At 34.2% G+C, this 21,374-nt stretch overlaps 1 protein-coding gene across 1 annotated transcript; it reads right to left on the bottom strand.

Annotated features, from left to right (window-relative positions):
• Positions 1-5,306: 5,306 nt before the first annotated feature.
• On the bottom strand, positions 5,307-16,514 carry LOC117916721 (heat shock protein 90-5, chloroplastic). Its single transcript, XM_034832874.1, has 19 exons — positions 16,092-16,514; positions 15,497-15,570; positions 15,161-15,286; positions 14,982-15,075; positions 14,777-14,860; positions 14,499-14,642; positions 14,101-14,217; positions 13,561-13,608; positions 13,394-13,471; positions 13,134-13,238; positions 12,906-13,046; positions 8,795-8,887; positions 8,564-8,641; positions 8,229-8,483; positions 7,731-7,833; positions 7,423-7,597; positions 7,219-7,324; positions 5,894-5,983; positions 5,307-5,786 (listed from the first exon to the last, which is right to left on the bottom strand). Exons 1-19 carry the CDS (start codon positions 16,350-16,352, stop codon positions 5,580-5,582), a joined length of 2,379 nt encoding a protein of 792 aa, XP_034688765.1. The 5' UTR covers positions 16,353-16,514; the 3' UTR covers positions 5,307-5,579.
• Positions 16,515-21,374: the final 4,860 nt, after the last annotated feature.

Here is a 21,374-nt window from a genome sequence, read left to right as displayed (position 1 = left end):
GATCTTTTCTTTTGTATTTTTTGATGTAAATTCATTTCTTATCCCTGTAATTAACCAATCATAGGCTTTGCTTTGTAAAGACTATAAGATGGGTGGAAATCATCTCTCGGAGGGGGACTTTTTTGTATATTTTTACACTGAGTGAAATTTTCCTCTGGGGGAAAAATACAGAGCTCTCTTTGCTTTCCTTTTCTCTCTTCTATTTTCTTTTTCTTGGAAGCCAAACAACCTCTAAGGATGTTTTCCCAGAGGATGAGAGGCTAAACCTTTGGTTTCTTGGAGTGAAGGAAGGTAGGTGAAAAGTCCAGATGCAAAAGTGGAAAACTCTCGTGCCTTAAATACAGGTAGTTGGAGTTCATAAATGGCTTTTAAATCTAAAGTTTTGCTTTAAAAATCCCTTAGAATCACTTTGAATGGCCAATACATGATAAACTTTTAGGTCTCTGTGGATACTTATTGCTAGATCCACATAAGACCATTAGTTATCATGTACGAGCCATTGGAAAGTGGCTCAAGGTGAAGACCCATAGTGTCTAAAGCCATTAATGGAACTTGACTACCATTTCTATTGACTTTTTATGGATTAAATCTTCATTGCTAAACCTATACCGGTTTGGGAAACAACCATTCTTTATGTTGTTGTCCCCAATACAAGGAGAAAAATCCGGAATTTCCCACTTTGCATTCTGAACTTGATCCTAGCAACCTTTAGCTCCGAGAGACTTTCTTTCTTCCATTTTTACCTAGTTCTATGTTAGTTTAGTTCCAAACACCACTTTCAAAACAAATTTTATTTTCTTTTAAACTTTAAGTTTTTGACAAAGGAAATCATCAGATTTAATTTATAATCTAGTCTATCACTGGTAGAGTGAAAACCCATCCCAAAGTTCAACCCTAGAGCTGCTATACTATAGTAGCTTTGCTACGCTAGTATAAGGTCATAGGATTTATAAACATTTTTTTTTTTATTAAAATACCCAACTGGGCATGAATCATCTAGTTTTCTTTCAAATAATTTTAATTTCACTCCAATTTTCAAATATTTTTTTTCTACTACTTTTCATGCTTCATTAGGGTTCTAAAGTCACTAAAAATCCCATTTTTTTTTTTTTAATATTGCTACATTTCCTTTCAAGCAAGCACTTTCACAATTTTCCTTTGATTTTAAAATATTTTTTTTTTTCGCATTCCTTGATTTTTAATAAGCATGCAGGTGATTTTCATAATTCAAAAATAATGGAATTTGTGAGATAAATTCATGAAAAATAAATTGAGCTTTGGTGGGGGCCCAACATTCATGACATTTCTTTCAAAAATAATTCAAGTAAATTGTGCGATTAATATTGTTTTATTTTGATTTGGTTTTGTGTGAGATTTTTTACATTTGTCATTGTACACTAACCTTGTTTCCATGACAACGCTTTGTTACCTACTACCAAAGTACACTCTCACTCTCACTTTGTTTATCATTTCATTATCATGACTTGCTTTTGAACTATGATCATTTTAGTATCTATTGATATCCTAATTAATTTCCATGTATGTTTCACCTTATTTAGTAGAGACCCATTTTTAGGGGCTTAGAAGGGTGCTACGGTTTTTACCTGACCCCCAAACCCAGGTTTGGTTTTTCACAGACCGTCTTTTCCTAATAAGGAGTCACACTTAGGGGTTTCTTTCTTATTTTGTTTTCCCTTAAAAAAAATAAAACAAAAATAAGTGGTGACTCCAAGTCTTTTCTAAAAATTATATATTTTCACCAAATGAACAAAAAGCGAGTTACGTCATCGAGCTAAAATGCGGGGTCCACACCTATTCCATAGTAGTAGGTAACCTTATGTATGTGATTCTATGTATTAGACCAAATATTTGCTTTGTTGTCGGAATGGTAAGTAGTATTAGTCTAATCGAGGACCGAAGCATTAGACAACAGTTATGCATATACTCAAGTATCTTTGGAGAGTGAGAAATTGTATGCTTTTGTATCATTATAATGAGTTAGTACCCCTTAGGTACACAGATTTAAACTTTCAGTCTAATAGAGACTCTTATAAGTCTACCTTTGGGTTTGTGTTCACTCTAGGTGGTAGGGTTGGAAAAATGTGAAACAATCTTGCATTGTTGACTCCACTATGGAAGCCGAGTATGTTGTCATTCTTAAAGTAGTAAAGGAAGTCATTTGGCTCACAAAGTTCCTCATGAGACTTGGGGTAGTGCCCTTAGTTGTACTAGCTTTGATACTATTTTGTGATAACAATGGGGCAATAACATAGTTTAAAGAACCAAGAAACCACCAAAAAGGTAAACACATAAAGAAAAAGTACTACTTGATTTGTGAGATAGTAATGAGTGAAGATGTCATTGTGGAGAAGATTGCTTCTATGGGGAACCTGGCGGATCACTTTGCCAAAACTTTATCTACTAATGTCTTTGATGGATATAGGGATAATATAAGTGTCAAATTTACTCCCAACTTGATTTAAAGCTACTGGGAGTTTGTTAAAATAGAGCTCTAGAAAGCACAACATCATATAACATATTTTATTTTCTTTAATAAATTTATTTATTTATGATTATAGTTCCCTTGACTCTTCTATTTGCATTAATTAGTTATATAAGCATTCACGTCTCTATCACTTGTATTGCAAATGACTTTGGTGCATTAGGGTTTGAATAGATTATCTAAGTCATGGATTCTTTGTAAGGTGAAAAGTTGTTTATAATCGATTCATGGATTTGGGTAATCCAATAAAGACTATAGTGCATTATCTCCTAATTAGAGGGGTGACCTATCTTGGTCATCGGGATGGTTTTCCCATGACAAGTGCACTATTAAATATGATTACACATTGGATAGGACCTATGATAAATCATTACATTAGCCATCAAATAGTCATGATTCACCAAACTACTATACTGTATTAAATCTCAACCTTGAAAGAATATTGAGTTTGTGCTAAAATCAACAAAAGACTTTGACCTATGGGTGAGACCCTAAGGTGGTCATATATTCCTTACAAATTGGATTACTATTGATAGAGGTTTGTAGTAATAGGTATTCTCGATAGAGACATCATGATATCTTATGAGATTAAGACAGTGTATTCCATTGAGTAATCATAAGCACGTGTGGTTAGGACAAATTATAACCAAAATAATTCCTTAAGTGAAAATTGACATGTGCTCTTTGTGAGCTACAGTATGTTAGTTGATCACATAATAAAAGGATTTTTAACTCAAGAATTGGAGAGGTAATCTTGAGGGGTTAACAACACATACCTCATTAAATTTTATACACCAATTCATAGGGTATTTGCATGCAGTGGATAATATATCACAAAATTGAGATTTGCCTCATTATAATATCATAAGATACTAGAGTGTAATTGATTTTCTTTAGTAGAATGTTGAGTCAACTTCAAAATTGAATTATGAGGGACCTAGTATTTTCCTATGGGTCCTAATGGTTCTCACTCGAGCTCCTGATTTATGATGACATGTTTATTTGAATATTTTTAGGTTTGTAATTCATAAGTGTACATAAGGGTATTTTAGCAATGACACAAGGATGCATTGAATCTTATAAATGATATTTCTAGATTGGACCAATTAGTAATTGGGCCTAATAGGGCTAGTTAATTTTAGGACCCAAGTGGACTAGATATGACCCAAGTGGGGTTCAAGTCACTTATACTCACAAGAAAGCCTATATAAACCCTCTTATGGGTTTAGGCCTCAACTTTTGCCATTGTATTGCAAACTCTAGAGAGCAAATCCTAGCTACCTCTCTAGAAAGGGAGTTGATCACCCTTTTTTTTGTGTTAAGGCCTATGAAAGAACAGATCAAGTGAAAGATAGCTGGGTATACAAGATCTATGATGCCTATAGACCACCTTCATTGAATTAGATTTGATTTAGGAACATTCAGGTTGTAGGTATGAGTTTCTATCTCTAGATCTATCATAATATGATTTTTTTTTTTTTTTGGTCATATGTTTTCTCTATGTTAGATCTAAAGAGTCTTAGGAATAGTATGTATGTACCTTACAAGATCTAAGAATTGAGTAATCTAAGATTCCCAAAATTTGTTGTGACACTAGGTTTATAGTTTTATATTTGAATAATTACAATAACACCAATGATCATGTTTACAACTTTGTGGCATGATGGTTCATCGTAAATAATGGCAAAATAGAAGATAAATGGCAAAAAGTGTAGATTGTTTATACAACAACACGTTAAAAGGCATTCCCTTCATAGTATGACACTTTTCCATGCTGCTCCTTCACAATGAAACACTTGTCCATGCAACTCTTTCAAAATGTAACACGTGTCCATCCAATCTTCATTTAAATATTATTGTTAATTATCTATTTTGGGAGGAATATTCATCAAAGAAATTAATGAGGTAAAACAACCGAAGGGGATATTATTTTTAATTATATTGTTATAATTGTTTTTTTTTATTCATTGTCTATTATGGAGTTGCTAATAATATTATTGAAGGTCAATTCCATTTTATCACTAGATCATAATGATATATGGATCAAAACCATATTTTATTTGTCTAATGGAGCCATTAAGGGTTATGATTCATATAAAATTTGAATTCCGCATTGTCATAGTGTAAAGTTGAAAAAGGTCATGGATTATTACCATTTAGGACTACTCTCAACACATTTACTCTACATTTCTTGAGATGATTCATGGACTTCTTCAACTTCACTAGATAACAAGATGACATTGAAATTTTGTAAGGATCACAACTCTCAATGGCTCGATTAGGTCTGAAATCTCTGATTCTTATTGATGAATGATGATCAGCTAACAAATCATATGGACATGGTTCTTCAATATTATTATCAACAATTTCATAATATATTAATGTAGATAAAGAAAGTTACAATACCATAAACATTTTCTTCAAGAATCCAAAACATCTCTATGTGCCATTTTTTTTCACATCTAACATGTAAGTTCTATGCTTTATATTTTATTTCTTTTTTAAATAATTTTTATCTCATCATTATTTAATATTCGTAGTGCTTTTTTTTTTTTTTTTCTTTTTTAATTTTGCTAATCTAATACATTGACAAGATCTATATTTTTATGATGTTTATAGTGTATGTATAAGATCTTTTATGATAGTTCAATAGTGTACTTGATGATGACTTTTTTTTCTTTTTATGATGAGAATTTGAAGTCCATGGTGTGATTTTGGTGCTCTCTCCTTTGTTTTGTGGCAAAATCTCATCACAGTTCACAAACCCCCATTCCAGAACCCAGATCTGTAGTTCAAATAGAAATAGAAATAAAGATCCCACCAACATAAGAAAGGTGAAAATTGCAAAGATTTTGGTTGCATGTAGCCATTGAACTCCAATGGAGTCCATACAAAATTATAACAGTATTGGATTGCAGGAAAAGAGACTAACACCACAAACATACTGTTCTTTTCCCACCTCCAATTTATCAGAACCTACTCTCTCCGCCATCACTTCCCTCACCATGCCTTCCACTACTCACTAATCATCAAATAATGCTAAGTTTTAATATATAAATAATTATTCTATCAATCATTAATCATTCCAAGGATCGCTCTCTGCCCTCACTTCTGATGGTTCAATCACTTGTGTCTCGGATTCTGTAGCATCCTCTTGCACCACTTCAGCCTCTTTCTCTTCCTCTTCCTCTTCCCCTTCCCCTTCTGCTCGTCCCCATCGTCCTCCAAGAGCCATTGACATCATCTCATATATCTTGTTTCCCAACTCAGCTGGGCTGTCAGGCTGTTTCATTGAACCCAAAAGTTTTATATTATAAAGGTGAATCACACTTAAGTTACAGAAATTAAGCTACAAGAAACCCTGTAAAAAGATCTTTGATTTGCACTTACAGAGAATCCACTGGAAATCAATGCTGTATCATATAAAAGGTCCACAGCTCTCCTGGCCTCACTGCTATCAGGCTCTAGCTTGCATGCAGCCTGCAAAATGAAACAGCCAAAATCAAACATTGGACAGAGTCACTGACAGTATCTAATTTTCAGCTTCATCATAACTCTTACCATGTCCAACAAAGATACCAAGGAGTCAGTTCTAAAACAATCCTCACTATTTCTAGGTGGAATTCTTATTTAGTTTGGGTCTCTATTATATGTCCTTAAACACAACCAAGATCAGGAAATTCCAGCATTCTAATCATGGATCTCACCGCTAATACAAGAAACATGTGAGATTCCAACTTTCTCTACTCATCAAGTTACTTATCTGCCCCAATCTCGTTTTGCAGATTCACTATTTTCTCTCCTATTTTTCACCATGTACCTATGCACTTAGGCCAGATTTTCTTGGAAAGAAAAAATAACACAAGGAAAAAAAAGATGTGTTAAATGAAGCACTCAGGGTTCTCTTAAAATAGCAGCCAAAACAAGAAAAAAAAAGTACTCAGAATATGAATACCATTATGTTCTTTCCTTCCATTGGCCTTTTTCTTTTTTGGTTCTTCTTTCGAATCAAGTAAATAGCACCATGAAGTCATGAACAAATGGATCAGATCAAATTGGAAAATGGAAAGACCAATGCATTATATGTATCTTCCAAATATTGCATTAGTCATAGGGGGCTTTTCCCCTCCTTTTACTCTGTTTAAGTGATGCAAAGAATGTGTCCCAGGTTATTTTTCTTCAGGTCTTCTTAAAGAAAGTACACAGTAACAAGACTTCATTATCAACACAAAGTGAACAACAAACTCACATTACAGCCATATTTTCTGTTGAACGATTTAAGTAATGCAAACTCCATTCATCATATGGAGAGCCTGATCTGGAAATATCTACAGAAAAACTAAGTAAATGATGCTTTGCATTTCTTCTGGTGCTCTAAAATGCCCAAGAGACCAGAAATGCTTCTAAAACTTCTAAAAGTGCTTATGCATCTCTTAATAGTTCCGAGTTCTTCCATACATTTTCTCAATGTCCCCTGACAACTGTGAAAAATTCTAATTAGTGTGTTTTTAGGCCTTATGTTTCTTAGTCATCTCCAATTTGTTTTTCCCAGACCACTTCTAGCCATATTTTAAAAGTAAAAGTTACTGCATTATACGCACACACATATATATAACAAATACAAATCGGGGGATAAATATCTAAATATTACAAATTCCATAGGAATATAGCTTGGCATCAGTAAAATCAACCAGCATTGAGGAGAATGGCCTTACATTTAGGTCTTTAATGATGGGATGATCTGGATTGATCTCCAATATTCTCCTTCCCCTCATGAACTCCAAAGAGGAAGTGTCTCCAAGAGCCTGTGCTTTCATTAACCTTCAAAAAAGAGAAAAAGGCTCATCAAAACCTTCATGCGTGAAGCTTATGATCTGCTGCATATATCTGGTCCTTATTCTGAGCATTGAAAGACTTACCTTTCCATATTAGCAGACCATCCAAACTTGCCAGAAACAAGAACACAAGGGGATGAGCTTAGACGCTTTGAGACTTGGACTTTTGCAACCTTATCACCAAGCTGTTGCTTTATCCAATCACAGAGAAGATTATATTCTTGTTTGGTTTCCCGTTCTTTGACTTCATCATCATCACCTGGTATAACAACTCATATCATGAGGAAAGAGACACCTTGCACACCTAAAAGCACCATAAAAGAGAAACTGCAATACTAGAACATATCTTAATTCCTGTCCTAAGACATCAGTGGAAATAAATAAGTACTAACCAAGCTCCAAATCCTCCTTGCTAATGTCAACAAATTTCTTTTCTTTGTAGGTCTGCAGGTTCTGGATGGCAACTTCATCAATAGGCTCAATTAGATATAGAACCTAAGAAAAAGGAAACCACATCAGGCATCCAAAAGAAAGGAAATGTAATATATATCCAGCGACTATAGGAATAATTTCAATTAAAAATAGAAAATAAAAAAGAGCAAGGAACATAATAAAAAAAATTAAGAAAAATAATATATTTGAAAATATGAAGAAAATTGCAACAATACTGGAGGTATCCAGACCAACTTCAGCCCAACCTTTTCCTTACTCATTTTAATAAGATAGCGACTGACAATTCATAGAAAAATATGAATCAGTTATTTAGTATTAGATAACAATTTGTTTTCCTCTTTCAGTCACATTCTATTAGCTTATACAGAGGCATTGGAGTTTATGAGCATGTGCTACATCATGCAGACGAAAACCTCTTAATAGTGTCAAGAGCATACCTCAATATCCTTTTGAACCAACTTCTCTAAGAATGGTGCAGTCTTTGCACTTTTTAAGCTATCTGTTGCCAGGTAGTAGATAGCCTTTTGATTCTCACCCATGTTTTCAACATAATCATCTAAGCTAGTCAATTCCTCCTCACTTTTGGAAGTGTGGAACCTTAATAGTGGTGTTATGCGCTTGTGATTCCCAGTGTCCTCGATGCATCCTAACTTTAGAAACCTTCCAAAGTTCTCCCAGAATTTTTTGTAATCCTAGAATAAGTAGTTTCACAGTCAGCAGCATATCTCATATACATGTACAAATAAAGAAAAAAGTGTGGTTTAATCATAACCTCTTTGTTTTCACTTTCAGAAACCTCTTGTATCATGTCAAACGTTTTCCTGACAAGTCTCTTTCTCATAATTCTGACCTGTAAAATTGATTTAAAAAAATGAAAACACCATACAAAATATTTAATATATCCTTGAAAACTGAGACAAATTCTGAAAAGAAAACATCAAAAAAAAAAAAAAATTCATTTACAACTGCTTGCATTGATATGAATACAAAAACAAACTCTTACAATTCGGCTTTCTTGCAGAATCTCCCGCGAAACATTGAGAGGAAGGTCGTTTGAATCCACCACACCTTTCACAAAGCTTAAGTACCGTGGAAACTGCAAATTGAGCACCAAAATTCAATTCATTCAGTGAGAAACCTAAAATTGTATACAGAACATGATATATAGGATAATACTACTAATATTGATTATCTTAAAATGAAATGCACATGATGTGTAGGGAACTTCTTGCTACCAATACCTGGCATGATGGATATTCCACCTGTATCTCACATTTGTCACAACACTTATAAAGTGCTTACCTTTTTTATTTTATTTTTAAAAAATGTGCGAATGAGGAATGAATTATGTCTTAGTGTTACTGAATATATATCACATTATTGACATGCAAACATCAAAGCAAGCATTTGATAATATTTTTACAACTGTAGATATAGTATATAGTTTTTCGAGAGTTTTTTGTCTCAATTTTCATGTCATCATTGAAACAAACATTAATGTATGTATCACTAATGTTTATGTCATGTATTAAACTACATTACCAATTGTACAATCTTTTACTTAAAGATCAGAAAACTCACTTACCAGACCAAAAGACTTAAATTTATTTGATTCTACCTTCCTCAGAAACAGAAGAAAACCTATCTATGAAATCATTTAATTCCCATGATTATACCACTTCCCAATTACCATATATTATGCATGTCAGTGATTTGGAAGATCAAGTAGTGACATGTTACATGTTCAACTTATTTTTAATCTCAATTTTTTTTTTTTTTTATAGATAAAGAGAATAATATTAAAAAACGGGAAGAGGAAACACCAATCTAGTGTCTAGGTATACAGGGAGTATACAAAAGCAGCTCACAAACTCGAAACCAAGGTAGAAGGAAATAAACAACAACCCCTACCCTTACTTACAGCCTAGCCACTCAAAAAAGCTAACAAGAGAAGAAGGACTCAAAACTATTAACACCCTAACCCAAGACCAAAGATTATATACAAAAGAATATTTCAGTCTTTAAAGCGAAAACACCTCATTCCCAAAAGTTAACAAATTTCTTTCCTTTCAAACTGACCAAAATATACATAAGGGGGTCATTTGCCAAGCCTTTTTACGGGTTTTCCCCACAAACGCTCCATGCCACCCCAGGAGAGTTTCCTCAACTGAACCAGAGAGAACCCAAGCCACACCAAAAAGGGAGAAAAGAAGACTCCACAATGCCCGCGTCTTAACACAATGAAGTAAAAGGTGATCCACTATTTCTTCTTTAGAAAGGCATAGAACACACCTATTTGCCAAAGAGTACCCCCTCCTCTTGAGTTGCTCCACAGTTGAGATTTTGCCCCAGGAAGCCTCCCAAGCAAAGAAAGCTACCTTAGGAGGCACATTCGCCCTCCAAATACTACCACAAGGGAACAAGGAAGCACCACCGGGCACCAGAATAGAATAAAGCGACTTGACTGAGAAAGCTCCACTTCTAGAAGCTGTCCACACCACTTTATCTTTGCCCTCCCTCCTCTTAGCTTCCAAGTCCCTCACCGAGCAAAGCAAAAACCTACCAGTTTCATTTGAATGACATTCCAGCCTAAACTTTCTTCCTCCTTCTTCCCAAACCTTAAGGCACTTCGAACTTGACTCTCCTCTGCACCAATCTTCCACACCTTCCAACAAATAACTTAAGCTCTTTTCTCCAAATTTTATCTAAGAGGAAAAACCTTTGCTCCTTTCCAAAATAATCCCTCTCCATTTGCCTCGGATCTCTTCAATGGAGATTTCGAACATCTTAGATTCCACTGCAAACCAACTCTTACCACCTTTCAAAACTCCTCTTCCCTCCGAGAAAGCAGCCATTTTTCCAAATAGGACAACATTCAGTTTTAATCTCAATTTTATTTTGCTTGTCCCTTAAGGCTTTCAATATGGAGATCAATATATTACTTTTTATTTTAGAGGCTCATCAGGGCACATAAATTGGGATATTTCTTAAGGGCTTCAAAGATGGAAAGTGGTACATCAATTCTACTTTTGGAGACACATACTTATATTTCTTTAATGTGTTCATGTAAAACTCCATGTTTCCTACTTCCTTGAATATGAGAACTTGTTATGGATGTACATCCTTTTCAAGCTGTTTGACCAAGAGTTCAATTTATGCATATGTAAGAAATGTGTTTGTAAAGAAGAAAAAGGTAAATAAATTGGTTAAGAAACAAAGGAGAGCAAAAGTGAGATGAGGAATCCTGCCTCAAGAAGAAGGTAACAACCACATGCCAAAACAATGTGTGTGCGTGTGTGTAACCCCAAAACCCTCATAAGGATTGAAGCGCTAGTGCACAACCTTATTTGATTGCAGACAACCATCCTAGGATTGGGGGCATATGCATATACCCCCAAAACCCTCACAAAGGAGTTTCCAACAAAAGATCGGAGGACTGAAATTCCAACTCAGTTAACTCAATCAGACAACTTGATGTAGAACAACCCTTGGATGGTTTTCTACAATCAAATAAGAGTGCACTAGCGCTTCAATCTTTTAGGATATAAGGAGAGGAATTATAAACTAAAACTATGGCAGCAGGTAAAAGAAAATAAACTACAGGGAAAAAAAAATCAGGAACTTCAACTCTATTTGGGAAATGTTTTCAAAAATAGTTCTGAAAATCAATTTTTAAGAACAATTTTTGAAAATTGTTCTATTATGTTTTGCATAACAAAAGCCTATTTGAGAACTTGAAATATTTTTAAGATGTTTTTTATGTTTTTAAATATGTTTTAAAAATCACTTCTATCTGTAATTTTATATTTTTAATCATTTCTTATATTTGCATAATTATTTTTTAAAACAAACCTTAGAAAACAAGTGAAAATAATAAAAAACAACTAAAAGATATTCTTTGAAAACACCCTATTTTTTGTTTTTAAAAATAGTAAACTGTTTTCTAGTTGTCAAACATGTTTTCTAATTTTTTATTCTTGGAAATAGAAAACCATTTTCAAAAATTGTTGTCAAATAGGGCCTTAAGAGTCTCGCTAAGACCTTTTAAGAGTCCCACTTAAGAAAGAAAGATCTTTTCGATAAAAATAATATTTAAAAAATTGAAACTTTCAAAAAAGACTTTTTAGAAAATTGGCTTTTTTAGACACTTTTAGAACGAAGTTTTTATATAATAGTAGCTTTTTGAAAATGAAAAGCTTAAAGTACAGGAAATTTTTAAAGAAAACTTTAAAAATTCTAAATAAGAAACAAAAAACCAACTAAAACTAAACTTGACACTAAATAATTTTAATCAGTTACTTTTCTTCATTTTTCTTGAATCAACCCTGGAGATTCATCCCCATCACAACTCATTAGTCAATGTAGGTTTCCATGACAGGAAACTATCAAATGCCTTGCCATATGATAATCAAAAGCAAAGAGCTTCAACCATCACATGGAACCCAAGAGATGATGATAGAAGAATATCCCTCTACAATAAGATTAAAATCCCATGGAAGGTGACAATTTCAGATCCTCTAAAAGGACAAATGTTCCTGTTCTATAGCAAGCCTAAATCTAGCAAGCTTAGAATAAGTTCAAACAAGGATATCTTAATAGTCCTTTGTAACCTCTCCAATGTTCATTGTGATTACATGGAGAACATCCAAGAAAATTAAGTTTGAAATCCACTGAAAATTAAGTTCCACTATCCTCTTATTTCCCAAGTAAGTAGCCCCACAATAACAACTAAGCTAATGAAATGCCTACAAACTCCTTAAAGACCAAAACCCAACATAGAAACTAAAAAACAAAATTTGTCCCATATTATATTCCTTTCCAATTAAATGACCAAACAATACCCCCTCTCCCTCCCCCTCCCTCTTGCTTTCCCTCTCCCTCTAGCAAAAATACAGTTCTTCCCTTATGCAAAGGACCCAGTAGAAAGGTTATGGAGGTAAAGCAAAAGTGATAATCACTCATAACTAATATTTTCTAGTAAAAATAAAATGTATTTTCAATCTCAATTATTGTTTATTCTGGCACAAACCTTACAAAGAGACAGAACTAATCAAAATAACAACAAAACAAAGAGCAATTTCACATCAGTCTCAAGTTAATGCAGCAACACTTACCAGCTCACCATCAAAGTCATCTGAAATGAATACACGCTTCACATACAAACGTATGTTCTTTGTTTTGGGATTCATTACATCCTCATTGTTAAGAGGTCCCATTCCAGGAATATAAAGAATACTCCTAAATTCAACCTCACCCTGCACAGTTTTCAAAGTTAAACTCCTAAATCAAAGACAATGTCTGCAACAAAAATAAAACAAAATGAAGTCAAATAGTTTGAGTACCTCTGTGGTGAAGTGGATGTGTGAAAGTGGATCCAAGAACTCATTAAAAGTTTTCTTGTAGAAATCGTTGTACTCATCCTTTTCCACTTCCCTTGGATTCCGCATCTACAGTAGAACCCAAGTAAAATTGATAATAAAAATTAAATATGCAGAAGAATAAAAGGCATGCCAACTTTAGGTTACTAAGCTGTATTACTTGTAGAAATTTAATCAATCGCTATGTATCATGGCTTCAAAGAGCAGGTACGACTTAGACTCACCCAAATAGGTTTTGTTTCATTGGCTAGTTCCCAGTCCCAGTATTTCTCAGTTATAGTCTTCTTCTTTTTCTTCTGATCCTGTTAATATAAGACACCCACTACTCAAATGCCATCTAGGGAAGAAGGCAAAACAATACTGCCCATACTTAGGAATGTAAAGTTATTACCTCTGGTTTTGCTTCTTCTCCCTCTTTTGGTTCTTCCTCCTCTTCCACCTGTCCAAATTTCCATTAAGTTAACACCAATTCAAAAAGCTAATTGCTTCTCTGCAGGAAGAACATGGGGTTCTAAACTATAATTAGAGAAGAAGGTAAGTGAAAATCACCACTTCTACAATCTTTAGGATTTGAAAATTGAGACAGGATAATATCGTAAACTTCATGGCTACAAAACATAACCCATAGAATAAATCTAAAGGAAAAATAACTATTGCTTTTCTCATTGGTATGCCAATAACAACTCAAGTTTTAAATGCATCTGACTGATAATATCCAAGAAGAACAAACAGTGGAAATAGATAACCAAAAGTTATCTTCCAGTTATACCAAGTAATGAGGGGTTAAAGAGCAAAACAACTAAACCTCTATAAAACAATACAAAGATCCAAAAAAAAAAAACCACCAGCACAAACCCAAGATATCAATTCCTACAACCACCTGTCAGATGGATTGAGAAGTCCTTATTACCAAAGGATAAGACATTCTCACCTCAACAGTCCTTGATTTCTCTTGCCATGTATAGATGGGGAAGGAAACGAACTGTGAGTAGTTCTTCACCAAACTCTGAATCTTGGTTGGCTCTGAGAATTCATATTTGTCATCTGGCTGCAGGAAAGAGAATGGGATCTTAAGTTTTGTGGAAATGGTAAAAATTACATCTAAAATTCATAAATGGCACCAACTACTGTTCCAGTTGCAGCATGAAAGGAAGAGCTTGCTCCAACAATTATTTCATTTGCAACACTAGTAGAGGAGTTTGGTGGTAACAGAACCCAAATTAAATAAAAAGAACTCTTCTTTTATGCTGCTTTCCAGGACAAAGATAAGCTCATTAGATCCCCATTATGCATACACACGACAAGTGAACAAAAGAGGATCTACAATACCCTTAAGTAGAGGGTGATTTGTGTTCCACGAGGCAGGGACTTCTCAGGATCAGTTTCTTCTCTGATCACATAAGAACTACTGTCAGCTACAGCTTCCCAAACATATTGCTTTTCCGACCGTGGGCTCTTCGTTGACACTGTCACCTGATTACAGGACAACAAAAATTAAATCCAAATTAGCAACTTACAAGGAAAGCCATACACCATACATCTAAGTTAAACTAGAAGCACTAGAAGAGAAGATGAGATATAAATTTATAGAGTAAATAACACAAAACCTTCTCAGCAACCAGAAATGCAGAATAGAACCCAACACCAAATTGACCAATCAACCCATTATCAGCCCCGAGATCCTGATTTTCCTACAGAAAATGTAAGGCTTAAAGGGTAAGTTTTAAGAAAGCCTGGGAAATCATTTAGGTTAAAATAGAAACAAAAATTGTTATGCACTGTAATAAAAGCTACATAAAGAAGAACAAGCACCTTAAGAGCCTTCAAGAATTTTGAAGTACCACTCTGAGCTATAGTTCCAAGACAGTCAATGAGCTCTTCCTTGGTCATTCCAATACCAGTATCTCTGCAATATTAAGGGGAAAAATATCAAACACTCTTCTCTTACATTTAATTCATATAAAAATGGTGACAAAACAGATTCATCCTACGTTATAGTAATGGTTCCATTATCGGGATCAGGTTTTATGCGTATTTCTAGCTCACCAGCATCCCCAAGTAGAGAGGGCTCTGTCACACTTAGGAATCTCAACTTATCAAGAGCATCACTTGCATTACTGCAACAAAGAATAGGGTTAATTTCACATATAGATTAAAATGAAAGACAAACCAGTTTCCTGATGAAAGTTTTACAGACTCACACAAAACAAGAAAATAGCTCTTCCAGACTAGCATTATTTGCAAACATCACTATCCATAAATAATGCCAAATAAACAGAAAATATGTTGTTTGCATTGTTTTAGTTGCAGAATAGGCGTAAACTCACCTCACGAGCTCTCTTAGAAATACTTCCTTGTGGCTGTATAGACTATGGACTATCAAATCAAGTAGGCGACTGACCTGCAATTATCTCAACTTTCAAAAGCTGTAGCAAAGAATCTACACCAACTAGTAATCCAACACCAACCAATTGAAAAACTAAAACTTTGTATGCAAAACCTACACAGACTCACAAACTCATCTAGAAATCCTTTACTCTGTCAGCCTGTCCCAAATGATGAATATCCTGTAATCTCCTAATTTTAATAACCAAACCAGAAAAACCCAAAACTCCTAAAACATTTTCAAGAGGTTAAAAAATATATAAAAGAAAGAAAAAAAAAAGGAGGAAAATGAAACAAAAAACTACAACCCAAATAATTTGAAAATAAGTAGTTGCTATAAATACAACTGAATACATTTTTTTTTTTCCAATTTCCTAGTGTCTCAAATATTGTATAATCCAAAACCCAAAAATCTTAAATCCCTTCTAATTCCCCTCAACCCCTACCCACCTCCCCCCTCCTTTTTCCTTCAGCAACCAAACATATCAAAACCAAAACCGACATAAACTTTTACCCAGAAAATGGAAGAAAACCTACCTCGGCCTGGTATTCGAACTTCTCTCCGGGCGTATCGGGAGCTTCTTTCTCAGCAACACCAGCCTCGCAGCGAACACCCACGCGACTGCCTCTCTTCTCTAGCTTCCATTTCAACCCGCTACAAGAAAATCCCTTTCTGAGGCCATTCAGTGGTACAAAAGTATTTCTCAAATTCAAGACCCTCCTGTTGTTATTGATATTGTTGAGTGGAAAAGAAGTGAGAGGCGCACTGGCCAAGCTTCTGCTCAGAACAGGAGCCATTGAGCTCTAGAAAACGATATTTTGTTCTTCTACTCTAGTTGATGAGAGAGCGAGCATGTAAAACCCTAGGAAGAGGTTCAGGGTTTAAGGGAAGAGCGGAGGGTTCTAGAAACAGCAATACCAAATTTGGAATTTTGTGCTTGCAAATCGTAGGGAGTGGATGATACCACACAGGAACAATATCCTCTTGATTTTACAATTTTTAAATTAGGGAAATGTATGATTGAACATACTGATTTGGAAATAAACGAAACATAGAGGAGCTTATCTTTTTAAAATCCAAAATATATAATATCATTTCAAAATATTTAATGTTTGGTGCACCAAGAGTGGTGTTTTTAGTTCAATAGTACCCTTTCTCCTGCTAATTATGCTTACCATTGCCATGTTGATAAAAAAAAAAAAAAAAAAAAAAAAGTTTATTACACTTTACCCTTGACTTATAACGTGTTTTGCACATTACTCCTTCTAGTTCAAAATAGAGTAATATACCATTTATCCTTTATAATTGCATGCAATTTTCATTTTTTTAAAGACGACCTTATTTTTTTTTGGATAAAAAGACATGTGTTCTCCTCGTGATCAATGATAAAAGTGTTTTTTTTTTCTATAAACCCTCAATTTGCAACCCTTCTCTCGACTATTACTCCCCTTTGGAATCCCTAAATTGCAGCCCTCCTCTTCCCCGTTCTTCCTTCCTTCAAAGCCCTAGAATGCCATTCCCACAAAGTTGTTGTTGAAACCCTAGATCATTTCTTTTTGTTTGTGGGATGGAAAATTGCAAAATCGCAAAATAATTTCTCAACATAGCTTCCCAAAGTAGTCGTTGAAGGTTGAAGTTGAAAATTTGCCCCTTGAGATTGAAGATTTGTGAAGGCAAACGACAACTTCAAGATTAATGGATCCTCTAGTTCATTGCTATTGTGGTAATGAGGCTCATGTTATGACATTGTGGAGAAATTTAAACCTTGGTACAAGGTTTTTGGGATGCCAAAAGTACAAGGTAATATTGTGTTTGTTTGTCAAAATTTTCAAATTTATCCTTGGTGTTTTTGTAGACATGTGTTCAATTTATTGGTACATAAGCATGGAGGTTATGGATTCTTCATGTGGTATAACGGTCCCATGTGTGATAGATCAAAGCAAATACTTGGACTGTTGAATGTTGTGAAGAATAAGAAAGATGAAGTTGTGGTGAATTGAAGAAGGGTTAAATGCATGTTTTGGATGATGATGATATCATGGACAATCTATTTTCTTCTTCTGGTTGTCTCGATTCAAAGAAAATGTGGTCTTTTGGATAAAGGCTTCTCAAAGTTACTTGAAAATTAGAAGGTTCCCAACTTAGGTTTAATTTTGTGTTTTGTGTAAACTATTTGAATGGTTGAAGGCTCCCTACTGGAGGTTTGAATTTTGTATTTTGTGTAAACCATTTGAACAAATAAGGAGTTGTGGTGGGGGCCTTGATGGAAGGGGTTGGAATTACTATGTAATTTTGTAGTTAATGAAATGAACAAATTAAATTACAAATTTGATTTTAGGTTTTTACTCTTTAACCTTTAAGCCATGGTGTTCAAGTAATTTATTTTGGCAATGTGCAATATGCATTTTGAGCAAATATAGCTCTTTGGAATATACAGTTCATCTCCAGGTTTAATATGCAACTTTATGATTTATTTCCTTGAGCTACATCAAATTTTCAAGTGTTCATATTGCTATTAGCTTTTGGAAGGGGTCTTGCTATTAGCATCTCAAATGTTGCCCTCTTTAAAGGCATAATTTAAAGAGACCGTAGCCTATAATTTTTGTGCATAACTATGACACAGACATATATAATCAAGAGACTAGCCTGTACTAAACAACTTGCACAATTGGCATACAAAAAAAATAGTTTGCACTAGACATACATAGAAAGCACAATTGACAACTTGCACTAGAGTAACGAATCCCACACAACACAAAAAAAGGCCATGCACTAAACTACAGACCATCCAATACCACATAACACAAAAAAAAAAAAAAAAAAAAAACCCTACACTAAACAACATACCATCCAATTGTATAGAAAATCGAAAAAATAGTTATCACCAAATAAGGCCAAATATCGACAACAAAAAAAAGCCTATGTTAATTACATAATTAGTACAAGTTGTTCATCCTATGTTACTTACAAATCATGTTATGCATTTGCATCCTATGATATATAATTATAGCTTGTGTTACTTACAAAACAAGGCATGCCATGATAAAATAAAATAAAGTGTTCTCATGGTGCCCAATAAGTATAAACCTGTAATAGAAAAGTACCCTTCTCTAAATATTTCCTTCCTACCCAATCCAACAACTATATACATTCATATAAAATATATCAAAAAACTATATAAAAAAAAAAAATTGTCTTCCTAATACTCCATATCACTATTTAATGCCCAGGGTTGCAGTTGATTGTTAGGTGCCCTGTTCCAACTGTGTCTCATGTGAACCTCTCCTTAATTTACAAGTTCTTTTGTTATAACTTTCCTTGTCACATGCCTTTCACTCATCATCAAATAATTGCTCTTCAACTTGGACACATTCTAACTTGGTTTACTAGGTTTTCTTCTCCTCATTGTCTTTGGTCTTCTAGGTTGTTTGTGATAGTGTAGAGAAGGCACTGTAGGTAGTCCTTGTTTTGACCACATATCAACTCCATCCAATGGTTTGAGAAAGTGTTCATTAGCCCCCTTATATGCTGCCATATGATAGCATGGATGTACAAAGTTTTCTACTTCCAAATTCTTATCAAATATAGTTGCCATTGCATGTGCACAAGAAATATCAATTAAGTCCCATATTTTGCATTTGCAAGTTTGATCGACAAGATCAACAACATATATAGCACCATGCATGGGATTGATTTCAAACTACAATCCATCAGCCCAAGTAGGTATGCAAGCAGCTGTTTCAACCTTATTCTTCTCCAAATTCTTGTGGATATTGGGACATAGCAATCTATCCCACTTAGTCATGTAGATCCTCCTTGCATTCATCCTTCTCATCAAATATACCCTTATGTCCTCCAACATACTCAATATTGACTTTTGTCTTGTTTCAATAAGAGTTGTATTAAACGACTCACACAAATTGTTTAGTAAGATATCACACTTAAATGATGTGCCGAAATGGGATCTTGACCAATGAACTACTGACTTTGAGGCTAACCAATTATAAGCATCTCTATCTTTTTCTTTCATCCACTCCATGTGTCTACTAGAACTATGGACATTTGAAGCAATTGTTGCTTTTCAAACTCTATCTTTCAATGCTAGTCCCTTGAACTTTTGCTTCAAATTTTTGTATAAACAATGTCTATGCTCTAATTTATGCAACAATTCCTCGATAGTAGACACTAACCCCTACATAGAAATTACATCATTGCCAAAGAAGAAAAAAAACAGAAAAAAAAATTAACCTTAAAACTTTAAACATGTTGCCATGCATACAGAAATTAACAATGTATCATGGATACATTTGAAGACCCAATAGAAAACAAATAGATTGGAAAAAAAAAATATTTAAAACAGTCATATTCAACCATCTAATATAATTGAGCCTAAATAGAAAATATATGGTTATATCTAAGAAGTTAGAAAGTATAGCTCTATTTATCTTGTTGGGCAATAATGCCCCATTGAAAAACAATGGAAATGGAGGACATTCCTTCTCTATGTGGGTGGCATAAGAAATAGAAGTTGTAAATAAGTCCCCTAGACACCAAAATGTGGGGTGGCATATGTAGTGGTAGTTGTAAATAAAATCTCAAGTGTGGCCTTATACTAGTGCATGGATGACACAAGCAACACTAGCTATAGAAAATTAATAAATTTAGGTGACTTTAACCTAATACCTTAATTAATCTGAGTCTGATACAATCATATTCAACCATCAAATATAGATAGGGCTAAATAAAAAACACAAGTTCATAACTTTATACCTTTTGTTTATAGCTAATGAAAGTCCAAGCCTCTGAATTGTTGATGGAAAGGTCTTTAATCAGTAACTGTAGAAACCAAGACCAACTATCTTTTGACTCCACCTCCACAACAACATAACATATTGGAAATATTTGATTATTTAGGTCAATGCCAACAGTTGCCAATAGTTGCCCAGGGTGTGCCCCTTTAAGAAGGCACCCATTAAAACCAACCACCGCCCTACACTCAGATAAAAACCCCTTCTTGCATGCATTGAAGCATATATATATATATATACATATATATATATATATATATTCAAACATGAGTTTTTCATGAACCATTTCTGTTTTCATAATCATTATTGAACCCAGATTTGTTCTTTTGATCTCAACACAGTAGTCTGAAAGCTTATCATATTATTCAATATGAGTTCCTTGTATTTGTTTCAATGCCTTCTTCTTTGTTCTATAAGCTTGACTAGGAGATACCTCACATGCAAGTGAACTTCTCACTGTGTTCATGAATGCTCTAATAGATAACTTTGAATTGTTTCTAAAATGGTCAACATATTTCTTACACAAGTACCTTGAGTTTAGATTATCATTTTTGAATAACCTGCCACAAGTATGCTCTGCATGATAAGTCCTCATTTGAAAGCTCTTCTCATCCCTTACTTGAGTTACATAAACCACTTAAGACATCTAGCTGAGCATACTACCCTTACTTCGTCCTTCTCATTCTTAATGAACTTCAAATTTCTTCCATTTTTGATGACATATTCCCTCACTATAGCTCTAAACTTAGCAGCACTTGTGAAAAGTAGCCCTACACTAAACTTTGGCACATTTCCCTTATTGCCCATAAAGCTCTCTCCATAATGTTGTTTTATGGTAAAATATTGAGATGGTCGATTTGCAAACACATAATACATTGCAACTATGTTTGTATTAGGTAAATCAATAATGCAACATTAATTGAAAGGAAAAAAATTAAAATTATCCTAACAAACTACAGCTAAGCACCAGATTTAGTTTCCCCAAATTTCCCTAAAAAATTGCCTTGAAAT

The sequence above is a fragment of the Vitis riparia genome, chromosome 1 (assembly GCF_004353265.1).
Source record: "Vitis riparia cultivar Riparia Gloire de Montpellier isolate 1030 chromosome 1, EGFV_Vit.rip_1.0, whole genome shotgun sequence".
Lineage (NCBI taxonomy): Eukaryota > Viridiplantae > Streptophyta > Magnoliopsida > Vitales > Vitaceae > Vitis > Vitis riparia.
The sequence above is the reverse complement of the archived record's forward strand: the minus strand, read 5'-3'. Positions and strand labels throughout refer to the sequence as shown.